The sequence below is a fragment of the Nerophis lumbriciformis genome, linkage group LG39 (genome assembly GCF_033978685.3).
Source record: "Nerophis lumbriciformis linkage group LG39, RoL_Nlum_v2.1, whole genome shotgun sequence".
Lineage (NCBI taxonomy): Eukaryota > Metazoa > Chordata > Actinopteri > Syngnathiformes > Syngnathidae > Nerophis > Nerophis lumbriciformis.
In genome coordinates this window covers 11,284,190-11,308,343 of record NC_084586.2, presented here as the reverse complement: position 1 = coordinate 11,308,343, position 24,154 = coordinate 11,284,190, and the positions used below count along the sequence as shown (strand labels likewise).

The following is a 24,154-nucleotide window of genomic DNA, read 5'->3' as shown; positions in this document are numbered from 1 at the left end:
AAGGTACATACAGGCTTTGGAGCAACATATGTTGTCATCCAAGCAACGGCTTTTTCATGGACGCCCCTGCTTATTTCAGCAAGACAATGCCAAGCCACATTCTGCACGTGTTACAACAGCGTGGTCTCCTCAGTTCCCAAACGTTTACTGAGTGTTGTTAAAAGGAAAGGCCATGTAACACAGTGGTAAAAATGCCCCTGTGCCAACTTTTTTGCAATGTGTTGCTGCCATTAAGTTCTAAGTTAATGACTATTTCCAAATAAAAATTAAGATTCCCAGTTCGAACATTAAATATCTTGTCTTTACAGTCTATTCAATTGAATATAAGTTGAAAAGGATTTGCAAATCATTGTATTCTGTTTTTATTTACCATTTACACAACGTGCCAACTTTGGGTTTTGTATTTAAATGTGATAATTAGTCCACGTCAGTGACAACAACACTTCCTTGAGGGACGTACAGTAATCATACTTTAAATATTCATGGATCACCTATTGAAATAATTGAAAGTAAAAAATTATAATGTTTTTACATCAAACTGAAATATTTGTAGTTTTCCAAAACATTTTCAAAATCAGTGTTAGGATAACTTTATTTCTATTAATATGTATATTATATTTGAAATATAATAATAATTAATTACAATATGCTATTGTCATCTAATTAAGAGCACAAAAATATAAACAAAAATACGTCTTTTCAATACATATTTCCAAACGTATTCAATATACATTATTTTTCGATACTGAAGATGGGAAGAAAGTACTTTAACCCACAGCTCACAGACTGAATGGACAGTTGACAACTAGGGATGTCCGATAATATCGGACTGCCGATATTATCGGACGATAAATGCTTTAAAATGTAATATCGGAAATTATCGGTATCGGTTTCAAACTTATCGGTATCGGTTTCAAAAAGTAAAATTTATGACTTTTTAAAACGCCGCTGTGTACACGGACGTAGGGAGAAGTACAGAGCGCCAATAAACCTTAAAGGCACTGCCTTTGCGTGCCGGCCCAATCACATAATGTCTACGGCTTTTCACACACACAAGTGAATGCAATTCATACTTGGTCAACAGCCATACAGGTCACATTGAGGGTGGCCGTATAAACAACTTTAACACTGTTACAAATATGGGCCACACTGTGAACCCACACCAAACAAGAATGACAAACACATTTAGGGAGAACATCCGCACCGTAACCCAACATAAACACAACAGAACAAACACCCAGAACCCCTTGCAGCACTAACTCTTCCTGGACGCTACAATATACACCCCCCGCTACCCCTCCGCCCCCAATCCCCCCACCTCAACCTCCTCATGCTCTTTCATGGAGAGCATGTCCCAAATTCCAAGCTGCTGTTTTGAGGCATGTTAAAAAAAATAATGCACTTTGTGACTTCAATAATAAATATGGCAGTGCCATGTTGGCATTTTTTTTCCATAACTTGAGTTGATTTATTTTGGAAAACCTTGTTACATTCTTTAATGCATCCAGCGGGGCATCACGACAAAATTAGGCATAATAATGTGTTAATTCCACGACTGTATATATAGGTATCGGTTGATATCGGAATCGGTAATTAAGAGTTGGACAATATCGGAATATCAGATATCGGCAAAAAAGCCATTATCGGACATCTCTATTGACAAACTCACAATGCAATACAAGAATCCAATAATAACCTCAAAAACAAAAACGGGGCAATTATACAATGTAAAATGTATGTGTGCAATAACCTCAAATGCAATATGAGATAATAAGTGCAACAAAAAAACATATTTACATTTTTTTTTCATTGTACAGTTTTCCCCTCATCAGTTATTTTTTTAATGATATATTTACATTATTATGGTGTATCATTTCTGTACAGTTTATTTTAATTTACTTAGCTGTAAAAACAACTTATCTATTTTACTTTGTACTTTTTTGTACTCTTTTTTTTTTTTTTTTCTTCTTACATTGCCATTATATTTGTTCACTTTTTTTGTAGCCGCTGATTAGAGGAAAAAAACTAAAGTTCCAATGGACCTGAACTGTCCTGCACCTGTGCAAATGGCAATAAACATCTATTCTATTTTACTTTCCTTTTAGTACATGAAAATATATTTTTTGCTTTTCTTTGCCAATATGGTGGTTCTACGTGTTTCCGATAGCTGAGAATGATGCCTGTTCCATTTTTTTTCCAACTTGAATTTTTCCCAAAATGTGCCATCTAAGAGGCTACAATAATAAGATGCAAGTAGCACAAAGTATATCATCGACAACCCTGACCTTGACAACCTCTCCGCCTTCCACCTTCATCAGCTGTCGCAGGTTCTGCTGCAGGAGGCTGGTGTTGGAGCGCCACTTCAGCAGGCCCAGTAGGTCGACTGGGAAAACATGCAAAGAAATATTAGCAATGTGCACGTTATCCTCTGTGTTTCTGCTTCTTTTGCTACAAAGTCCAAAAAGTCTAGGCAATTTGAATCAAAAAACATTTGTATTCTACAGGCTTGAAGCCATGAAGCCAGAAGAAAAACAACAGCTTATTTCCTCTTCTTCCATATACTGACATAAATACACTAAACAAAAAAAAAAGGATATTTGTAGTCATTTTAAGTAAACAGCAGCTCTGGCGAGCAAGCAGCCACAAAAGAATGGCAGATTGTGTGATGCAAAACAGGTGACATTGTCACAGCGCAATTGAAATGTAAAAGACTTGGAATTAACATATGAATATTTACTTGCGACAAAAGTGTCCTTCTGTTCATTTGAATGAGCAAATAAAACATGCACAACAAGTCTCAAAGGACACAACCTTGATGTTTAAAAATGTATTGTTTTTGTATATTTAATGGGACAGAAATAAATAAACAATATTTTCTGCCTATTAAAGTCCAATGTTGTATTACGCCCAAGCCGACCATTGGGCACCTAACAAATTCGATCCGATTCCGATTCCTGGGATGACTATAACCGTATTTTTCGGAGTATAAGTCGCACCGGAGTATAAGTCACACCTGCCAAAAATGCATAATAAAAAAGGAAAAAAACATATATGAAAAAAACTGCGACTTATAGTCCGAAAAATACGGTAGATTCAGAATCTATTCTCAATTCAACACGATTCTCGATTCAAACCAATTGTCGCAATGTATTATTTGGTATAATAATTACAATGAAACTTTTTCAACAAGATAACAGGTTAGAAAAACACCTACTGGTTGCATGGGGATGGTCTAAAAAGGTATTTAAAAATTGATTGTTACAGGGAAAAAAAACATTATTATTATTATTATAGACAGTACAGGCCACAAGTTTGGACACACCTTCTCATTCAATGTGTTTTCTTTATTTTCATGACTATTTACATTGTAGGTTGTCACTGAAGGCATCAAGACTGTGAAGTGAAAACCATGTCAGGTGACTACCTCTTGAAGCTCATCGAGAAAATGCCAAGAGTGTGCAAAGCAGTAATCAGAGCAAAGGGTGGCTATTTTGAAGAAACTAGAACATAAAACATGTTTTCAGTTATTTCACCTTTTTTTGTTAAGTACATAACTCCACATGTGTTCATTCATAGTTTTGATGCCTTCAGTGACAATCTACAGTCATGAAAATAAAGAAAACACATTGAATGAGGAGGTGTGTCCAAACTTTTGGCCTGTACTGTATATATATATTTTTTAATTGATTTAAAAAAATGTATGAATCGATTTAGAATCGGGATGAATAGGAATCGCGATTCGGATGTGAATCAATTTTTTGTGCACCTCCAATCGCTAACATCATGTTCTTTTGCTTTAGAGCACCAAGTGGTTGACAGTGAATCAATAGTGCCTCTGCTGGTTGCAGACAAGTACTGCACTCTAAATGATTTGTATTCATACAGCGCTATACTATACCTGCACGACACCCAAAGCGCTTTACATTATACATCACATTCACACTCTAGTTTTCTCTTCTCTATTATTATGCCTAGCTCCTACTTTAAACTAGAGATGTCCGATAATATCGGACTGCCGATATTATCGGCCGATAAATGCTTTAAAATGTGATATCGGAAATTATCGGTATCGGTTTCAAAAAGTAAAATTTATGACTTTTTAAAACGCCGCTCTACGGAGTGGTACTTGGACGTAGGGAGAAGTACAGAGCGCCAATAAACCTTAAAGGCACTGCCTTTGCGTGCCGGCCCAATCACATAATATCTACGGCTTTTCACACACACAAGTGAATGCAAGCATAGTTGGTCAACAGCCATACAGGTCACACTGAGGGTGGCCGTATAAACAACCTTAACACTGTTACAAATATGCGCCACACTGTGAACCCACACCAAACAAGAATGACAAACACATTTCGGGAGAACATCCGCACCGTAACACAACATAAACACAACAGAACAAATACCCAGAACCCCTTAAGGCACTAACTCTTCCGGGACGCTACAATATACACCCCCCACTACCCCTTTCCACCCCCCCACCCCACCTCAACCTCCTCATGCTCTCTCAGGGAGAGCATGTCCCAAATTCCAAGCTGCCGTTTTGAGGCATGTTAAAAAAAAGAATGCACTTTGTGACTTAAATAATAAATATGGCAGTGCCATGTTGGCATTTTTTTTTCCATAACTTGAGTTGATTTATTTTGGAAAACCTTGTTGTTTAATGCATCTAACGGGGCATCACAACAAAATTAGGCATAATAATGTGTTAATTCCACAACTGTATATATCGGTATCGGTTGATATCGGAATCGGTAATTAAGAGTTGGACAATATCGGAATATCAGATATCGGGCCAAAAAGCCATTATCGGACATGTCTACTTTAAATATAAAAAAGTGTCCAACAAAACTATCAAGCAACTGTTGTTAACTGTCTTTTAAAGGAAAAAAACATCATACCTTTGCCAGAATTTAAAATTAAAGCCCAGTTTTGGGCACACATTGAGATCTTAAGTACTGTTAAAAAACGTGTACAGTTTTTAATGCGACCCCAGAATAAACCTGTGACTGAGTCATGCAAAAAATAACTACAGCAGAGTGAAAATGTGACTGAATCCAAAGCAACAGAACCAATGATGTGATACCTGAACATGAACATTAACTTTTTTGAAGCCTCTTTCTTTGCGCTGTCCTCCAAATCTAAACATCAGACATGGAAATGATCCGCTGGACTCTCGACGCAATTGACAAAATATTTTTGACGAGGAAAAGAGGTTCGGGCGAGCCTGGCTGCCCTGGTGGAACCATTGCTGCGGGGTACGTGAGAGATTCCTGGGATAAATGGAAAATCATGTGCCTCTCAGTCCTTTCCATCGAGGACGTGGAAGACATCTACCTATTTGGCACCTGCTGATTGGGCTGGGCATTGCTCTGGTGTATGGTCAAATTCGTAAGACGATGGCAGCTACTCAAGGAGCCCAAAGGCTGTTCGTCGCAATGGGCCGGGCTGTGGGATCACAGACTGTGGCGATTTCTGAACTGAATCGCAACATGGATCACATCATGGAGAAACTTGAAAAGGAAAAATTGAATATGAGAGCAGCGAGCATGGACAAATACAACAGACAAGTCATTGTATTGTCTGCTCGCGGAAAACAAACATCCTAATCTACGATTTGACTCCCTCGAATGGCCTTGACGCTGTGAACAACAGGAACAGGCTGTTCTGAAAACACCCCGAGGACACCTCAATGATGGACGCTTTTTACCTCTCTCCCTCCTCAACGACACCTGGAGTCGAACTTTTGCTTGCATGCAGAACGGCCCCAGTCTATGAACATTACATCATCACACCCAAGACAATGGGCACATACACACACACATCCTCCCCCACCCCACGCCCGCACCACTGCTTGTTTCCCCTCGGGGTGATGGACGGCTTGCAGCGCTTCATAGCAGCAGTCGCCCTCCAGGGCTCCAACTCCCCGCCCTCTGTTGCGAGTTGCCGTGATTAAATGTAACGTGTTTATGTGTGCATGGCATGGAGGATTTTTCCCCACTCCAGACTGGGGCCCCTTAGGAGCCCAGTCTAGATTGTATTTGTTTTTACTCATCTTCTTCCCTAGCGTTTTACATTTTTCTTATCTTCAGCGTTCCTGTTCTGTAACCCTGAACACTGTTTGTTTGTCTAATCTTGAACGGGTTTGTGCTGAAAACATAGTTTCGTTATACTTGTGCAATGACAATAAAGTCCTATCCTATCCTATACCGGTTAGGACAGGGGTCGGCAACCCGCGGCTCCGGAGCCGCATGCAGCTCTTTGATCACTCTGATTACTTGCTGAACCCCCCAATTTTCCCGTGAGACTTCCGGATTTCAGTGCCTCTCGCAGAAAACTCCCGGGATTTATATTCACCGATTTTCACCCTTTTAGCTATAATAAGGGCATGATAGGGCGTGCCATGATGGTACAACATTTGGCGCTCCCTACAATCTGTATTAACAGCGTCCCAGCCCAACACTTGTTATACAATATTCATCTTCTGCTTGCACACGTACGAGACAGCAAGGCATACTTTGTCAACAGCCACACAGGTTACACTGACGATGACCATATAAAACAACTTTAACACTCTTACTAATAATGCGCCACACTTTGAACCAAAACCAAACAAGAATGACAAACACATTTCGGGAGAACATCTGCACCTTAACACAACATAAACACAACAGAACAAACACCCAGAATTCCATCCAGCCCTGACTCTTCCGGGCTACATTATACACCCCTGCTACCACCAAACCCCGCCCCCACCCCAACCCTGCGCCCTCACACATCAAACCCCCCCCCCTCTCTGTGCGTCGGTTGAGGTGGGCGGGGTTTGGTAGCGGGGGTGTATAATGTATCCCGGAAGAGTTAGGGCTGCATGGGATTCTGGGTATTTGTCCTGTTGTGTTTATGTTGTGTTACTGTGCAGATGTTCTCCCGAAATGTGTTTGTCATTCTTGTTTGGTGTGGGTTCACAGTGTGGCGCATTATTAGTAAGAGTGTTATAGTTTTTTTTATACCGGTAAAAAGCAATAGAAAAGTTTAAACATCCCAATAGCGAAAAAAGCTAATCACAACAAAAACAAATCTAACATTCGCGAAGGCATGCCACCATTCGTTAAATCTTCAAAAGGCGCGCTGCTATCTTTTTAACACAGCGGCAACAAAACCACTGTTGTAATACCGCTAAAAAGTCAACTGCATGCAGAAAAGCCTCCATAGCACCACAGTGGTAAAAACGGTGGCTAATCACGCAGAAAATGACTGCTAACGTCCGCGGAAGCTCGCCAACAATCCTTCTGCAGGTGAATCTACACAGTGGGTGCTGTCGTCTCCTCTTACAGCGAAGAAGAAAAGGGGATTTGACAAACAAGAGGAGGAAATGACTGATTTCTGCCTCCACAATCATTGCGTGCAGGCCGCTCATCTGCTGTCTTCACCTGCTGCGCACTGCAGGAACAAACACCATGTCTTTAAACGTTGGAGGAAATTACCGTGGCAACGCACAACCTCCACATCACACACGGATACAAGGGGAGAGGCATTCTTTGTAAACACGCCGGCAACAAATGTATATATCCATGCAAAACATAGGCCACATTTTCACTTTCAACAAGTACACTATATTGCCAAAAATATTTTGCCACCCATCCAAATGATGAGAATCAGGTGTCCAAATAACTTGGCCCGGTGTATAAAATCAAGCACTTAGGCATGGAGACTGTTTCTACAAACATTTGTGAAAGAATGGGCCGCTCTCAGTGATTTCCAGCGTGGAACTGTCATGGGATGCCACCTGTGCAACAAACCCAGTCGTGAAATTTCCTTGCTCCTAAATATTCCAAAGTCAACTTTATTATAAGAAAAGTGAAGAGTTTGGGAACAACAGCAACTCAGCCACCAAGTGGTAGGCCACATAAACTGACAGAGAGGGGTCAGCGGACGCTGAAGCGCATAGTGCAAAGACTTTCTGTCAGTTGCTACAGAGCTCCAAACTTCATGTGACCTTCCAATTAGCCCACATACAGTACGCAGAGAGCTTCATGGAATGGGTTTCCATGGCCGAGCAGCTGCATCTAAGCCATACAGCACCAAGTCCAATGCAAAGCGTGGGAAACAGTCGCCACTGGACTCTAGAGCAGTGGAGACACCTTCTCTGGACTGATGAATCATGTTTTTCCGTCTGGCAATCTGATGGACCAGTCTGGGTTTGGAGGTTGCCAGGAGAACGCTACATTTAACACTGCATTGTGCCGCACTATGGGCTGGACTCTTACTATTATGTTGGATCCACTATGGACTGGACTCTCACAATATTATGTCAGACCCACTCGACATCCATTGCATTCGGTCTCCCCTAGAGGGGGGGGTTACCCACATATGCGGTCCTCTCCAAGGTTTCTCATAGTCATTCACATCGACATCCCACTGGGGTGAGTTTTTCCTTGCCCTTATGTGGGCTTTGTACCGAGGATGTCGTTGTGGCTTGTGCAGCCCTTTGAGACACTTGTGATTTAGGGCTACATAAATAAACATTGATTGATTGATTGATTGAGTGTGAAATTTGGTGGAGGAGGAATTATGGTGTGGGGTTGTTTTTCAGGAGTGGTAAAAAAGGTGAGAAACACTATTGATTTTAGGAAATAACTTGTAGCAATGTGGCATCACCACTGTCTTCTTTAAAAAAGGTAAAATATATGTTTATTAATAAGTTTTATTTCACATTGTTCTCTACATGTAAAACTAGAACTATTCTTGATAAAAAAGTGTTTTGTGTTCATACTTTTGGGTGTCTTGTACGGATTACCGTATTTTTCGGACTATAAATCGCAGTTTTTTTCATAGTTTGGCCGGGGGTGCGACTTATACTCAGGAGCGACTTATGTGTGAAATTATTAACACATTACCGTAAAATATCAAGTAATATTATTTAGCTCATTCACGTAAGAGACTAGACGTATAAGATTTCATCGAATTTAGCGATTAGGAGTGACAGATTGTTTGGTAAACGTATAGCATGTTCTATATGTTATAGTTATTTGAATGACTCTTACCATAATATGTTACGTTAACATACCAGGCACGTTCTCAGTTGGTTATTTATGCCTCATATAACGTACACTTATTCAGCCTGTTGTTCACTATTCTTTATTTATTTTAAATTGCCTTTCAAATGTCTATTCTTGGTGTTGGCTTTTATCAAATAAATTTCTCCCAAAAATGCGACTTATACTCCAGTGCGACTTATATATGTTTTTTTCCTTCTTTATTATGCATTTTCGGCCGGAGTGACTTATACTCTGAAAAATACGGTAATTGGATTTTCTTCATTTCTAATGGCAAATATGGATTTGGTTTTGTACAATCCGGTCTTGTTTGGACCTTTTATAGGTAATACTATATAGGTAGAAAGAAGCATTAATAGCGGGTAATAGATGGGTTAATTGTAAACCATGAGTTTCACAACGGCAGCAAAGTAACATTGTCTAAAGTGCACAGAGCTAGACTTCTAATGCATTTCATGGGAGAGGTTTGCCTACAGCAGGGGTGCTCATTACGTCGATCGCGAGCTACCGGTCGATCTCTGAGGGTGTGTCAGTCGATCACCAGCCAGGCATTAAAAAAAATAGTCCTAAAAATGAGCGATCATAAATCTTCACTATGACGTCATTTTCGTCACTTGATTGACATTCACGGCACCCGAGGGTCTTCTGAGATGACGCTGGCTGTTGCCAGCTCATTAAAATTACCGACTGGAAGGTGAGAAACACTTTATTTCAACAGACTCTGGCGCCGTACCTGTCGTCAAAACTCTAAAGACCGACTGCACAGTTGCGCTAACAAAACAAGAGTCTCAGAAAGCTGGCATGCACAAGCTAGCAAGCTACGGAGTTTGCCGACAATGTATTTCTTGTAAAGTGTATACAAAGGAGTACGGAAGCTGGACAAACAAGATGCCAAAAACCAACCACTTTCATGTGGTATTGGACAGAAAGGAGGACTTTTTTCTCCTCCATTCGAAAATGCGGACGTTTTTAGCACCACTGTCTGATTCCAATCAATGCAAGTCATCAGAATCAGGTAATACACCAACTTATATTCTTGTCTTCATGAAAGAAAGGAATCTATATGTGTTAAACATGCCTGTATTATCTTTAAACACCTTAACTTATTAACAATATTAACTATATGTGTTAAACATGCTTGTATTATCTTTAAACACCTTTAACTTGTTACCAATATTAACTATATGTGTTAAACATGCTTGTATTATCTTTAAACACCTTTAACTTATTAATAATATTAACTATATGTATTAAACATGCTTTTATTATCATTAAACACCTTTAACTTGTTAACAATATTAACTATATGTATTAAACATGCTTGTATTATCTTTAAACACCTTTAAATTGTTAACAATATTAACTATATGTATTAAACATACTTGTATTATCATTAAACACCTTTAATTTATTAACAATATTAACTATGTGTTAAACATGCTTGCATTATCATTAAACACCTTTAACTTATTAACAAAAACATATATTTCATAAATAAGTAAATATAAATTATATATATGAATGAGGTAGATCCCCACGACTTGATCAATTGAAAAGTAGCTCGCCTGCAGAAAAAGTGTGAGCACCCCTGGCCTACAGCATACTTGCCAACCTTGAGACCTCCGATTTCGGGAGGTGGGGGGTGGAGGTTGGGGGCGTGGGGCGGGGCGTGGTTAATAGGGGAGGAGTATATTGACAGCTAGAATTCACCAAGTCAAGTATTTCATACATATATATATCTACATCCTGAAAAAATGCTAACAAAACTGTGTTTAGATCATTGATACTTCAAACTTGCATAAATATAACATGAATATAACATAACTTGGCTTCTGAGAGCTTCAAAATGTAATAAATAAAATGCTAAATTTTTGATAAACAAACAATTATTTTAATAATTAAATATGGTCATTTTAAATGAATTATTATGATAATTTAAAATTAATTATTTCAAATATGTTTATTTTAATGTACCGGTATAATTCTAAGGCTGGATGTAATAAGGAGTCAGAAAAAATAAAAATAAAAATACAATTAATGTTGATGTTTTTAGGAAAATATAGTAAACATTTATTTAGTTGGTTTTTTAAATTAATAAATATATTTATTTTTAGGTAAGATAAACATAATAATACAATGTATCTTTAGTCTGGATGATTTAGTTCTTGTCACCCTGTTGCCCTCCTGTCGTGAAAAAAGGCTGTCCTCACTCAGGTACGCATGGAGCTGGAGGGGGCGTGGCCTCCAGCTCCGGCTGAAAAACGGGAGATTTTCGGGAGAATATTTGTCCCGGGAGGTTTTCGGGTGAGGCGCTGAATTTCGGGAGTCTCCCGGAAAAATCGGGAGGGTTGGCAAGTATGGCCTACAGCAGTGTTTTTCAACCTTTTCTGAGCCGAGGCACATTTTTTTCCATTGAAAAAATCCCAAGGCACACCCCCAGCAGAAAACATAAAAAAATGAAACTCAGCACCCGGTATTGACAGTAAAAAGTCGTTCTCGCAATTGTTGGATAAAAATTCAAACCATAACCAAGCATGCATCAATATAGCTCTTGTCTCAAAATAGGTGTACTGTCACCACCTGTCACATCACCCCCTGACTTATTTGGAGTTTTTTTGGTGTTTTCCTGTTTGTAGTATTTTAGTTCTTGTCTGGCGCTCCTATTTTGTTGTTGATTGTCATGTATAGTTGTACTTTGTGGACGCCGTCTGCTCCACGCGCTGTGAGTCTTTGCTGTCGTCCAGCATTCTGTTTTTGTTTACTCTGCAGCCAGTTCAGTTTTAGTTTTGTTTTGCATAGCCTTCCCTAAGCTTCAATGCCTTTTGTTTATTTTTGGTTTAAGTATTAGATACCTTTTCACCTGCACGCTCCCTATATTGTGATCACGACAAATCAGGTTCCTGATGTTGACAAAGCAATTAGCTACCTGCTGCCACCTACTGACATGGACGAGTATTACACAGTTACTCTGCCAATCTCTTGACAGCACAGACAATAATTACTGGTTTGCAAAGAATATTTTTAACCCGATTAGGAGAAATTACATAAATTCTCACGGCACACCAAACAATATCTCACGGTACACTAGTGTGCCGCGGCACAGTGGTTGAAAAACACTGGCCTACAGCCACAACAATTCTTGTCAATGTGTTTGGACACGACACTTTTACAGTCTGACCCGCTTTAGCCAAAAACAAGATGGACAAAAAATGTCAGTCTACTGAGTAAAGAGATGGTTACCATTCTGTGTGAGCTTGGTGGAGCAGACCAAGGTGGAGATCTGGAAGGAGTCTTTGCTGACGGTGCAGTTTCCCAGGTTCTGCGTGCTCTTTCCCGTAGTGGAGTAGCCCTTCTCTTCCAGCTCCATCTTGGTGGCGGGCAGGTTCAAGTACAGGGACGAGTCCTCCAGCCGCTTTGCTTCGGCCTAGAAAATGAGATTGTTTGATGGATTGATTGATTGATTGAGACTTTTATAAGTAGGTTGCACAGTACAGTACATATTCCGTACAATTGACCACTAAATGGTAACACCGGAATACGTTTTTCAACTTGTTAATCAATTCATGGTACAAATACATACTATCAGCATAATACAGTCATCACACAAGTTAATCATCAAAGTATATACTAGGGATGTCCCGATCCGATATTTGGATCGGATCGGCTGCCGATATTTGCCAAAAATTGCGTATCGGCAAGGCATGGGAAAATACCGATCCAGATCCAGTTTAAAAGAAAACTCCGGTCCGCACCTATTTAAATAATACATTCCACTTTTCTGTTGCTCCGTAATTTCCGTTCCGCATTTTCCAGCACACTTTCAACACATCCACAATTCTCACGCAGTTGCTTTTAGCTGCTGGCATTACACGACAGGCTCTTCTCACTCTGTCCTGTGTCTCCCTCTCACAGACAGCAAGTGCACCTTCTTACACACGTCACATACTGTCACGACATACGTCACATACTGTCACGTCATACGTCACATACGTATACGTCCTCTCCCAGCAGAGAGGTAGCAGCATGGCTAACGTTAGCTGTGATGCAAGCGCAGCCGTGCGAGCAACGCTCCCTCTAAGGTGCTCGCCTGTGCAATTGCGCACTGTTTAAGCGTCCTCTGCGCATAGCAAATCTATGCCACGCACAAAATCTAATAAAAAAATAAGCGCATAACAATTTTCGACACACGGACACGACAGAGAAAACAGTTTTCGTCATCATTGTTCAAATATTGTAAGGTCTGTCGAGACGCTTATCTCGATTCGGTGCCACACGCCCACACCATCAAAATGCTGAGGCAAAAATTTCCAGATCAACACCGTATGAAAAAATTAGTGATTTTTTTAGTTGTGATTTCCTTCTCTGCATGAAAGTTTAAAAGTAGTACATATTAATGCAGTATGAAGAAGAATGTTTTAATGTAGACATGCAAGCCTTGAAAGAAAATTTTGAAAATCAAGACTACATTTCCTGCAAATGGGTGCATTTCTACCCTATATTTTAACTTTAGATGTATTCTCATATCAAACTCTTTTGGCTGTCTTTTTGACACTTACCCTCCACACCCTGGATTATAAATAATGTAAATAATTCAATGTGATTATCTTGTGTGATGACTGTATTATGATGATAGTATATATCTGATAGTATATATCTGTATCATGAATCAATTTAAGTGGACCCCGACTTAAACAAGTTGAAAAACTTATTGGGGTGTTACCATTTAGTGGTCAATTGTACGGAATATGTACTTCACTGTGCAACCTACTAATAAAAGTCTCAATCAATCAATCAAAACACAGAATCATCATACTGTTGTGATTATATGCATCAAGTGTTCATTCAAGGCTAAGGCAAAATATCGAGATATATATTGTGTATCGTGATATGGCCTTAAAATATCGCAATATTAAAAAAAGGCCATATCGCCCAGCCCTAGTTCAATGATGCCATTTCTCTTTGTCATGTATAATTTTGTCTATTTTGTGTTTATCCTTGAATAAACAGGTCAGTTTCTTGTTACCAACCATTGTGTATTATTCAAACTCCCCTAATTCAGCTGGCTAGTTGTTATCAAGAGTACTAAAACCCTTTTCAACATGATTCTGACAACTAAGTAGGCTAAATAACTTTAAACTTTAATACATGCTCGGATAGGCCAGTATCGGTCAGTATCGGTATCGGTCAGTATCGGTATCGGATCGGAAATGCAAAAACAATATCGGTATCGGATCGGAAGTGCAAAAACCTGGATCGGGACATCCCTAGTATATACATTGAATTATTTACATTATTTACAATACGGGGGGTGGGATTTGGAGGGGGTTGGGGTGGGGGGGTTAGGTTTGGTTGCTATTATCATATTTTAGCCATCAACTATTATATCATCTGAGAAATGGACATTGTAAAAGTGTAAGTCTCACTTCGTAGGATATGTACAGCGAGCGGTGAACACAGTGAGCTCAGAAAGCATAAGAACAAGTATATACATTTGATTATTTACATTTTTTAGCATGTTTTGTTCCCGTCTGTGCAGTACAACTGAAAATATGGATGTACTGACAGGATGAAAAGGGACTTTAGTGTTGTTTATACAAATTTTTACCTGACATTTATTCAATAGAGGTGTTTTTGTGTTCAAAACTACCGACCGGTGTCCCACCTTCCCTTTATTTCGAAAATCCTCGAAAAAATTGTCGCACAGCAGCTAAATGAACACTTAGTGTCTAACAATCTCTGTGAACCTTTTCAATCCGGTTTCAGGACAAATCACTCTACGGAGACAGCCCTCGCAAAAATGACTAATGATCTACTGCTAACGATGGATTCTGATGCGTCATCTATGTTGCTGCTTCTTGATCTTAGCGCTGCTTTCGATACCGTCGATCATAATATTTTATTAGAGCGTATCAAAACACGTATTGGTATGTCAGACTTAGCTTTGTTGTGGTTTAACTCTTATCTTACTGACAGGATGCAGTGCGTCTCCCATAATAATGTGACCTCGGACTATGTTAAGGTAACGTGCGGAGTTCCTCAGGGTTCGGTTCTTGGCCCTGCACTCTTTAGTATTTACATGCTGCCGCTAGGCGACATCATACGCAAATACGGTGTTAGCTTTCATTGTTATGCTGATGACACCCAACTCTACATGCCCCTAAAGCTGACCAACACGCCGGATTGTAGTCAGCTGGAGGCGTGTCTTAATGAAATTAAACAATGGATGTCCTCTAACTTCTTGCAACTCAACGCCAAGAAAACGAAAATGCTGATTATCGGTCCTGCTAAACACCGACATTTATTCAATAATACCACCTTAACATTTGACAACCAAACAATTACACAAGGCGAATCAGTAAAGAATCTGGGTATTATCTTCGACCCAACTCTCTCGTTTGAATCACACATTAAGAATGTTACTAAAACGGCCTTCTTTCATCTCCGTAATATTGCTAAAATTCGTTCCATTTTATCCACTAGCGACGCTGAGATCATTATTCATGCGTTCGTTACGTCTCGTCTCGACTACTGTAACGTATTATTTTCGGGTCTCCCTATGTCTAGCATTAAAAGACTACAATTGGTACACAATGCGGCTGCTAGACTTTTGACAAGAACAAGAAAGTTTGATCATATTACGCCTATACTGGCTCACCTGCAATGGCTTCCTGTGCACTTAAGATGTGACTTTAAGGTTTTACTACTTACGTATAAAATACTACACGGTCTAGCTCCGTCCTATCTTGTCGATTGTATTGTACCATATGTCCCGGCAAGAAATCTGCGTTCAAAGAACTCCGGCTTATTAGTGATTCCCAGAGCCCAAAAAAAGTCTGCGGGCTATAGAGCGTTTTCTATTCGGGCTCCAGTACTATGGAATGCCCTCCCGGTAACAATTAGAGATGCTACCTCAGTAGAAGCATTTAAGTCCCATCTTAAAACTCATTTGTATACTCTAGCCTTTAAATAGCCCCCCTGTTAGACCAGTTGATCTGCCGTTTCTTTTCTTTTCTCCTCTGCTCCCCTTTTCCTTGGGGGGGGGGGGGGGGGGCCACAGGTCCGGTGGCCATGGATGAAGTGCTGGCTGTCCAGAGTCGGGACCCGGGGTGGACCGCTCGCCTGTGCATCGGCTGGGAACATCTCTGCGCTGCTGACCCGTCTCCGCTCGGGATGGGGTCATGCTGGCCCCACTATGGACTGGACTCTTACTATTATGTTGGATCCACTATGGACTGGACTCTCACAATATTATGTCAGACCCACTCGACATCCATTGCATTCGGTCTCCCCTAGAGGGGGGGGGTTACCCACATATGCGGTCCTCTCCAAGGTTTCTCATAGTCATTCACATCGACGTCCCACTGGGGTGAGTTTTTCCTTGCCCTTATGTGGGCTTTGTACCGAGGATGTCGTTGTGGCTTGTGCAGCCCTTTGAGACACTTGTGATTTAGGGCTATATAAATAAACATTGATTGATTGATTGATTCAAAATGCTCCTAAAATATTTCTCGAAAGTATTTATAATATGAAACAGTGATTGTACAATGTGTTCATAAATGCAGTACGGTCCTCGCTGAACAAACTAGTGCTATCTGGACGAGATCATTTGTAAGAACGCCAAGTGAGAGAGGAAAATAACACAAAACAAGAGACAGAAAACACATTTTAAATGACATTACAGGCCACAGTCGAGCCTTACAATTCAATAAGACTGCCCACCACACAATCCTCCATAGGAGACAGTTATAGGGATTATTTATACACTCCCACCCGAGCGGCCTGCAATGGTGTATTTGTACCTTGTATACGGTGAGATCATGCTCGCCGTCCCTCAGGGTGGTCCCGTCGTACCTCATTAGCTTCACGAAAGACAAGGCGAAGATCTTCTCCGATTTGTCTTTGGCTGCGAGCGGCGACGGGGACACCGTTCATGGAGATGGGGAAACAAGAGAACCGTCAGGAGAAGATGCATGGCTACAGACGACCATAAAGTATACTCTGTGGGCATCTTGTGGGTTTTCTCCTATGATAAAAATATGCACGTAATGCTCTACCTGATGAGGAAATTGTAAGCATACTGTACTTAAATTAATGACTGTCAACCTGCACAACTCTAAAACATTTCAGCATCTCAATATGGGGAATATAATTTGGGAAGGGGTTAAGCAAAGAAATTAAACAATATACCAATATGAGTCTGTTTAAAAAATCATTTTATCGAATCGGTGCTATTTGATTATTGACACAAACTTGACCATTGGAAAAAATAAAACTAGACTTTAGCATGAAATATACGATCTATGTCAGAGCTAACTGTCATAACTTTGTTTGTCCAACCAAGAGAAGGAAGAAAGTGAGTGTGAAGGACAGTGCTGAGAAGAAGAAGTGGATGATATTCATCGAATTAAAGAAAGAAATGATCAAAAACATGACCGGCCCTGCCAGTCGGCACTATACTGAAGCAGAATGACTCAATAACGCCAGCCAAGGAAGTTACAATTATTTGTAAATTGTGGATATTTATCCATGAAAATATAGAAAAGCTGCTGGTTGGTGTGTTTGACTGAGAAGCAGCTCGAAGGAGATACTGCAGAAACCCGCTCTCCAAGGTAAATGCAAGGGGTGTTTAAAAAAAAAAAAAAGATTTTCGAATGAATTGCGATTGTAACAATTCTGAATAAATAAAAATATAAAAAATAAATAAAAATTAAAAACAATATATATATATACACTGTACATATATATACTCCAGCACCCCCATGACTCCGAACGGGACAAGCAGTAGAAAATGGATGGATGGCATATATATACGCATATACATACAGTACATATATTTACACATATATATATATATATATATTCATATACATATACACATATATATACATATACATACATACACAAACCCCATTTCCATATGAGTTGGGAAATTGTGTTAAAAGTAAATATAAACGGAATACAATGATTTGCAAATCCTTTTAAACCCATATTCAATTGAATGCACTACAAAGACAAGATATTTGATGTTCAAACTCAAACGTTTTTTTTTTTTTGCAAATAATAATTAACTTAGAATTTCATGGCTGCAACACGTGCCAAAGTAGTTGGGAATGGGCATGTTCACCACTGTGTTACATGGCCTTTCCTTTTAACAACACTCAGTAAACGTTTGGGAACTGAGGAGACACATTTTTTAAGCTTCTCAGGTGGAATTCTTTCCCATTCTTGCTTGATGTACAGCTTAAGTTGTTCAACAGTCCGGGGGTCTCCGTTGTGCTATTTTAGGCTTTATATAATGCGCCACACATTTTCAATGGGAGACAGGTCTGGACTACAGGCAGGCCAGTCTAGTACCCGCACTCTTTTACTATGAAGCCACGTTGATGTAACACGTGGCTTGGCATTGTCTTGCTGAAATAAGCAGGGGCGTCAATGGTAACGTTGCTTGGATGGCAACATATGTTGCTCCAAAACCTGTATGTACTTTCAGCATTAATGGCGCCTTCACAGATGTGTAAGTTGCCCATGTCTTGGGCACTAATACACCCCCATACCATCACAGATGCTGGCTTTTCAACTTTGCGCCTATAACAATCCGGATGGTTCTTTTCCTCTTTGGTCCGGAAGACACGACGTCCACAGTTTCTAAAAACAATTTGAAATGTGGACTCGTCAGACCTCAGAACACTTTTCCACTTTGTATCAGTCCATCTTAGATGAGCTCAGGCCCAGCGAAGCCGACGGCGTTTCTGGGTGTTGTTGATAAACGGTTTTCGCCTTGCATAGGAGAGTTTTAACTTGCACTTACAGATGTAGCGACCAACTGTAGTTACTGACAGTGGGTTTCTGAAGTGTTCCTGAGCCCATGTGGTGATATCCTTTACACACTGATGTCGCTTGTAGATGCAGTACAGCCTGAGGGATCGGAGGTCACGGGCTTAGCTGCGTACGTGCAGGGATTTCTCCAGATTCTCTGAACCCTTTGATGATATTACGGACCGTAGATGGTGAAATCCCTAAATTCCTTGCAATAGCTGGTTGAGAAAGGTTTTTCTTAAACTGTTCAACAATTTGCTCACGCATTTGTTGACAAAGTGGTGACCCTCGCCCCATCCTTGTTTGTGAATGACTGAGCATTTCATGGAATCTACTTGTATACCCAATCATGGCACCCACCTGTTCCCAATTTGCCTGTTCACCTGTGGGATGTTCCAAATAAGTGTTTGATGAGCATTCCTCAACTTTATCAGTATTTATTACCACCTTTCCCAACTTCTTTGTCACGTGTTGCTGGCATCAAATTCTAAAGTTAATGATTATTTGAAAAAAAAAAAAAGTTTATCAGTTTGAACATCAAATATCTTGTCTTTGTCGCATATTCAACTGAATATGGGTTGAAAAGGATTTGCAAATCATTGTATTCCATTTATATTTACATCTAACACAATTTCCCAACTCATATGGAAACAGGGTTTGTGTACACACACATATACATATATAAATAAACATACATACCTGTATATACAATAGGGGTGTAACGGTACACAAAAATTTCGGTTCGGTATGTACCTCGGTTTAGACTTCACGGTTTGGTTCATTTTCGGTACATTAAGAAAACAACAAAATACACATTTTTTGGTTATTTATTTACCATATTTGTAAACAATGGCTTTATCCTTTTAACATTGGGAACACTATAATAATTCTGCCCACGTTAATCAACATTAAACTGCCTCAACTTGTTGCTCAGATTAAATACAATGACAAAACTTTTCTTCTACATATAAAAAGTGCAACATTAAACAGTTTCAAGTCAACTCATCATGCTTAATTTATTACAGCACTTGGGAAGCCTGTAGTTGATTTTTATTATGTAAATGTTATATTTTTATCAACATGTGATAGCAGGGACCCTGCCATTCAAAACTAGGCTGCTCCATTACTAATGATTAATGTAACTATAGCTGAAAAAATGGTACAATAGCAATAGGAGAGACTATTCATCCCTGAACACCATGGAGTTCATGTAGGCTTTATGATGCAGTTACATTATTATATCAACTATCAGAGACAGAAACTCTTCGTTTAACATAATGTCCTTTTTTGCTGCTTCAACACAGCTCAATCAACACAGAAAAAGATAAAGTGAAATAACAGACAGACAGGGCTTTGCTGTCCGTAACACACACACACAGACACTGCAAAATGAGCTAACGTTACGCTAAAAGCGAATTAGCCTTCACCTCAAGCCAGGACTGCGAGCGAGCTGAGTTGCTGTTTATATTTCTAGAATGTCAACGGGCTCATAGTGATGTTACTAGTAGTAGACTGGGAGGTGTTTATTATAATTTGGGGAGAGTTCGCTGCCTTTTCTCCAATAATTAAATATTTATAAATAGAGTCTTTACAACTCTATTTATAAATATTTAATTATTGGAAAAAATCTCTCCATTATACATGTCTTATCCATAACAGAACAACGGGACATGTTAAAGGGGAACATTATCACAATTTCAGAAGGGTTAAAACCATTAAAAATCAGTTCCCAGTGAATTATTTTATTTTTCGAAGTTTTTTTCAAAATTTTACCCATCACGCAATATCCCTAAAACAAGCTTCAAAGTGCCTGATTTTAACCATCGTTATATACACCCGTCCATTTTCCTGTGACGTCACATAGTGATGCCAATACAAACAAACATGGCGGATAGAACAGCAAGGGACAGCGACATTAGCTCGGATTCAGACTTGGATTTCAGCGATTCAACAGATTACGCATGTATTGAAACGGATGGTTGTAGTGTGGAGGCAGGTAGCGGAAACGAAATTGAAGAAGAAACTGAAGCTATTGAGCCATATCGGTTTGAACCGTATGCAAGCGAAACCGACGAAAACGACACGACAGCCAGCGACACGCGAGAAAGCGACGACGAATTCGGCGATCGCCTTCTAACCAACGATTGGTATGTGTTTGTTTGGCATTAAAGGAAACTAACAACTATGAACTAGGTTTTCAGCATATGAAATACATTTGGCAACAACATGCACTTTGAGAGTGCAGACAGCCCAGTTTTCATCAATTAATATATTCTGTAGACATACCCTCATCCGCTCTCTTTTCCTGAAAGCTGATCTGTCCAGTCCAGTTGGAAATGCATCTGCTTTGAGTGTCGCAGGATATCCACACATTCTTGCCATCTCTGTTGTAGCATAGCTTTCGTCGGTAAAGTGGTAACGTCCAATTTCTTGCCACTTTCGCATCTTTGGGCCACTGGTGCAACTTGAATCCGTCCCTGTTCGTGTTGTTACACCCTCCGACAACACACCGACGGGGCATGATGTCTCCAAGGTACGGAAAACAGTCGAAAAAAACGGAAAATAACAGAGCTGATTTGACTCGGTGTTTGTAATGTGTTTGAGAAAATGGCGGATGTGACGAGAGCGAATAATAGAAAGGCGTTTAATTCGCCAAAATTCACCCATTTAGAGTTCGGAAATCGGTTAAAAAAATATATGGTCTTTTTTCTGCAACATCAAGGTATATATTGACGCTTACATAGGTCTGGTGATAATGTTCCCCTTTAAACACAGGAAGTACACAAACTATCAGAAATTGGAGAAGAGGTAAATGACTTCTGCTTATGGGACATGTTGAATTGTGCCAACATGCAACTTTGTTGAACGTGTTCCAAATAAACCGTACAATCACTAGACTTACAACCGAGCCTTCCGGTCAGGTCGCATCCATCATCATCGCAGATCAACAAGCACAAATTTACGTGCGGTGGGGTGACGCCATTCATCAGATTGCACCGCCGATTCTATCTGCATAAATTCCCTCTCTATTGGTTTGCTGCTTGCGGCCCTCTGCAGTGAATAATCGCTCGGCTGGCTTGGCAGGAGCCACCGGAGGGAAAAGGCTATATGCAACTTGGAAGGAAAGAAGTCCATTTCAGGCTACATTTCTTTTTGTGAGCCAATCAAAGTTCCATTTGTCGTGAAAGGTGTGCAGCCTGTTCGACTTTCAAGTTAGGCTGTCAGTTCAAGTTAATGTCGAGTGCACGCTGGGGCACTTCTTTTTTTCTTACTACGCATGATAATGACACGGGAAAGCGGAATGCGAAGACACCCAGTCTGATGACGACTGACAGCGTTACAGTGATAGTCTTGACACACCGAGCGGCACGTCATGGTCGCCGCCAGAGTACGTGCCGCTCGGTCACTGCTGTAAAAGTTCAAGCCTGGCCTCGGGCGACGGCGCCAGAAAAGGGAAGTACCACAAACAGTGGTGATGATGACTTCATCTAAGCTTTGAAGAACCCTTAATTGTAGCTCTTGACCCGTTGGCTTGGAAGGTGACAAATGTCAGGCGTGTAACCTGATAGGTGCTTTTTATGATTGTCCTTAAAGGCCTACTGAAACCCACTACTACCGACCACGCAGTCTGATAGTTTATATATCAATGATGAAATCTTAACATTGCAACACATGCCAATACGGCACGGTACTTATAAAGTGCAATTTTAAATTTCCTGCGAAACTTCCGGTTGAAAATGTCTAGGTATGATGACGTATCAGTGACGTGCAGTCACTAGAGGCAGGTGAGGCTGTGTAAAATGTAAATTTTTTTTATTTTTATTAAATTGTTATATGTATCCAGTGATTATGCTATAAAGTTATTTTCCATTTAACTTCACCCGTTTTAGATTATTTTTATTTAAAATCGCTGAATTTTCACATTTGCCGTTCAAATACTGAGAAGAGACGGTGCGGTGAACAGCAGCCAGTTGAGGCACGTCACTCAGTGCCTCAACATGGATTGCGGACTCTGCTAACTGCTGGCCTGCTGTGCAGTGAGACCGTATTGCTATATGAATTATATTATACATTTCCATAGTCCAAGCTGAGGTATATAATGTACAGTGTATTTTGTCAACAACTGTATGTGTGTAAAGTATTTCTTGTGCTGAGCGATCATAAAACGGCTGCAAAAGACGCACTGGCTGAGGCTTGCCTCCTGCACCCTCGCGTAGAATGCACGGCAACCCCTGACGGGAGCGTTATATCAACTAAGGCCCACACTTAAACTTTCCACGTGCAAGATTGAATCTATTTAAAAAAGTTATTTCATAAGAAGCCAAAAAGTGCAAAAACAATAATATTCGTGTTGGAGGAGTTGTGAATGACTGCAGGGCCACAACATTACGTACACCTGCAGACTACAACACGAACATTATTGTTTTTGCACTTTTTGGCTTCTTATTAAATAACTTTTGTAACCTATTTTTATGGGCTTTCCTCTTTGTGATGTTAAGTTCCTGTTATGCGCTGTTATACAGTATATGCCTTGAGCTCTTATTTTGAAGGCGCTAAGAGCGGAAGTGACGACACGTTGGAGTGGAGCGGAAGTTTTTGAAAGAAGGTAAATAAAGTGGTCCTCGTGTAAACTGGAGCCTCCGTGTTTGTTATTTTGTAGTTTCATACAGTATAGGCGACATTTATAAACCCTCGGTTACACTTTTTTAAATAGATTCAATCTTGCACGTGGAAAGTTTAAGTGAGGGCTTTAGTTGATATAACACTCTCGTCAGGGATTGCATTAATCCAGCACAATAGCGGCTCATGGATTTATTTTATAAGTAAAGGTAAGACCATAATAACGTTTTTTTTATTAAATGTGCTTTTTTGTGTGCTACAGTTTGTATGTGTAAAGTTGAAGTTAAGTTAAAGTACCAATGATTGTCACACACACACTAGGTGTAATGAAATTTGTCCTCTGCATTTGACCCATCCCCTTGATCACCCCCTGGGAGGTGAGAGGAGCAGTGAGCAGCAGCACCGCTGCGCCCGGGAATAATTTTTGGTGATTTAATCCAAGCCTTGATGCTGAGTGCCAAGCAGGGAAGAATGCTGGTATGAGCTTTTAAACATAACCCGTTAACTGCTGCCAATCAAATGGTGAAAAAGATACTCTTTAGGGTTCATATGTTTGTAAATCTGACTGTGATGAAGTCAGTGCCTCACCAGCCATCAACCTCACCGCACGTCACTGTGACGTATGCACGTGACGTCGATGGTTGAAACGGAAGTATTGGGAC

General features: G+C 40.1%; 1 protein-coding gene across 1 annotated transcript in view; it reads right to left on the bottom strand.

Moving 5' to 3' along the window:
• dock1 (dedicator of cytokinesis 1) overlaps nt 1-24,154 on the bottom strand; it is a 533,069-nt gene that overhangs the window by 389,352 nt on the left and 119,563 nt on the right. Inside the window, exons 17-19 of the mRNA XM_061931733.1 lie at nt 16,856-16,959; nt 12,297-12,480; nt 2,286-2,383 (exon numbers count right to left, since the gene is read on the bottom strand). Of these exons, the coding sequence (XP_061787717.1) occupies nt 2,286-2,383; nt 12,297-12,480; nt 16,856-16,959 (386 nt within the window). The remainder of the gene's footprint in view (nt 1-2,285; nt 2,384-12,296; nt 12,481-16,855; nt 16,960-24,154) is intronic.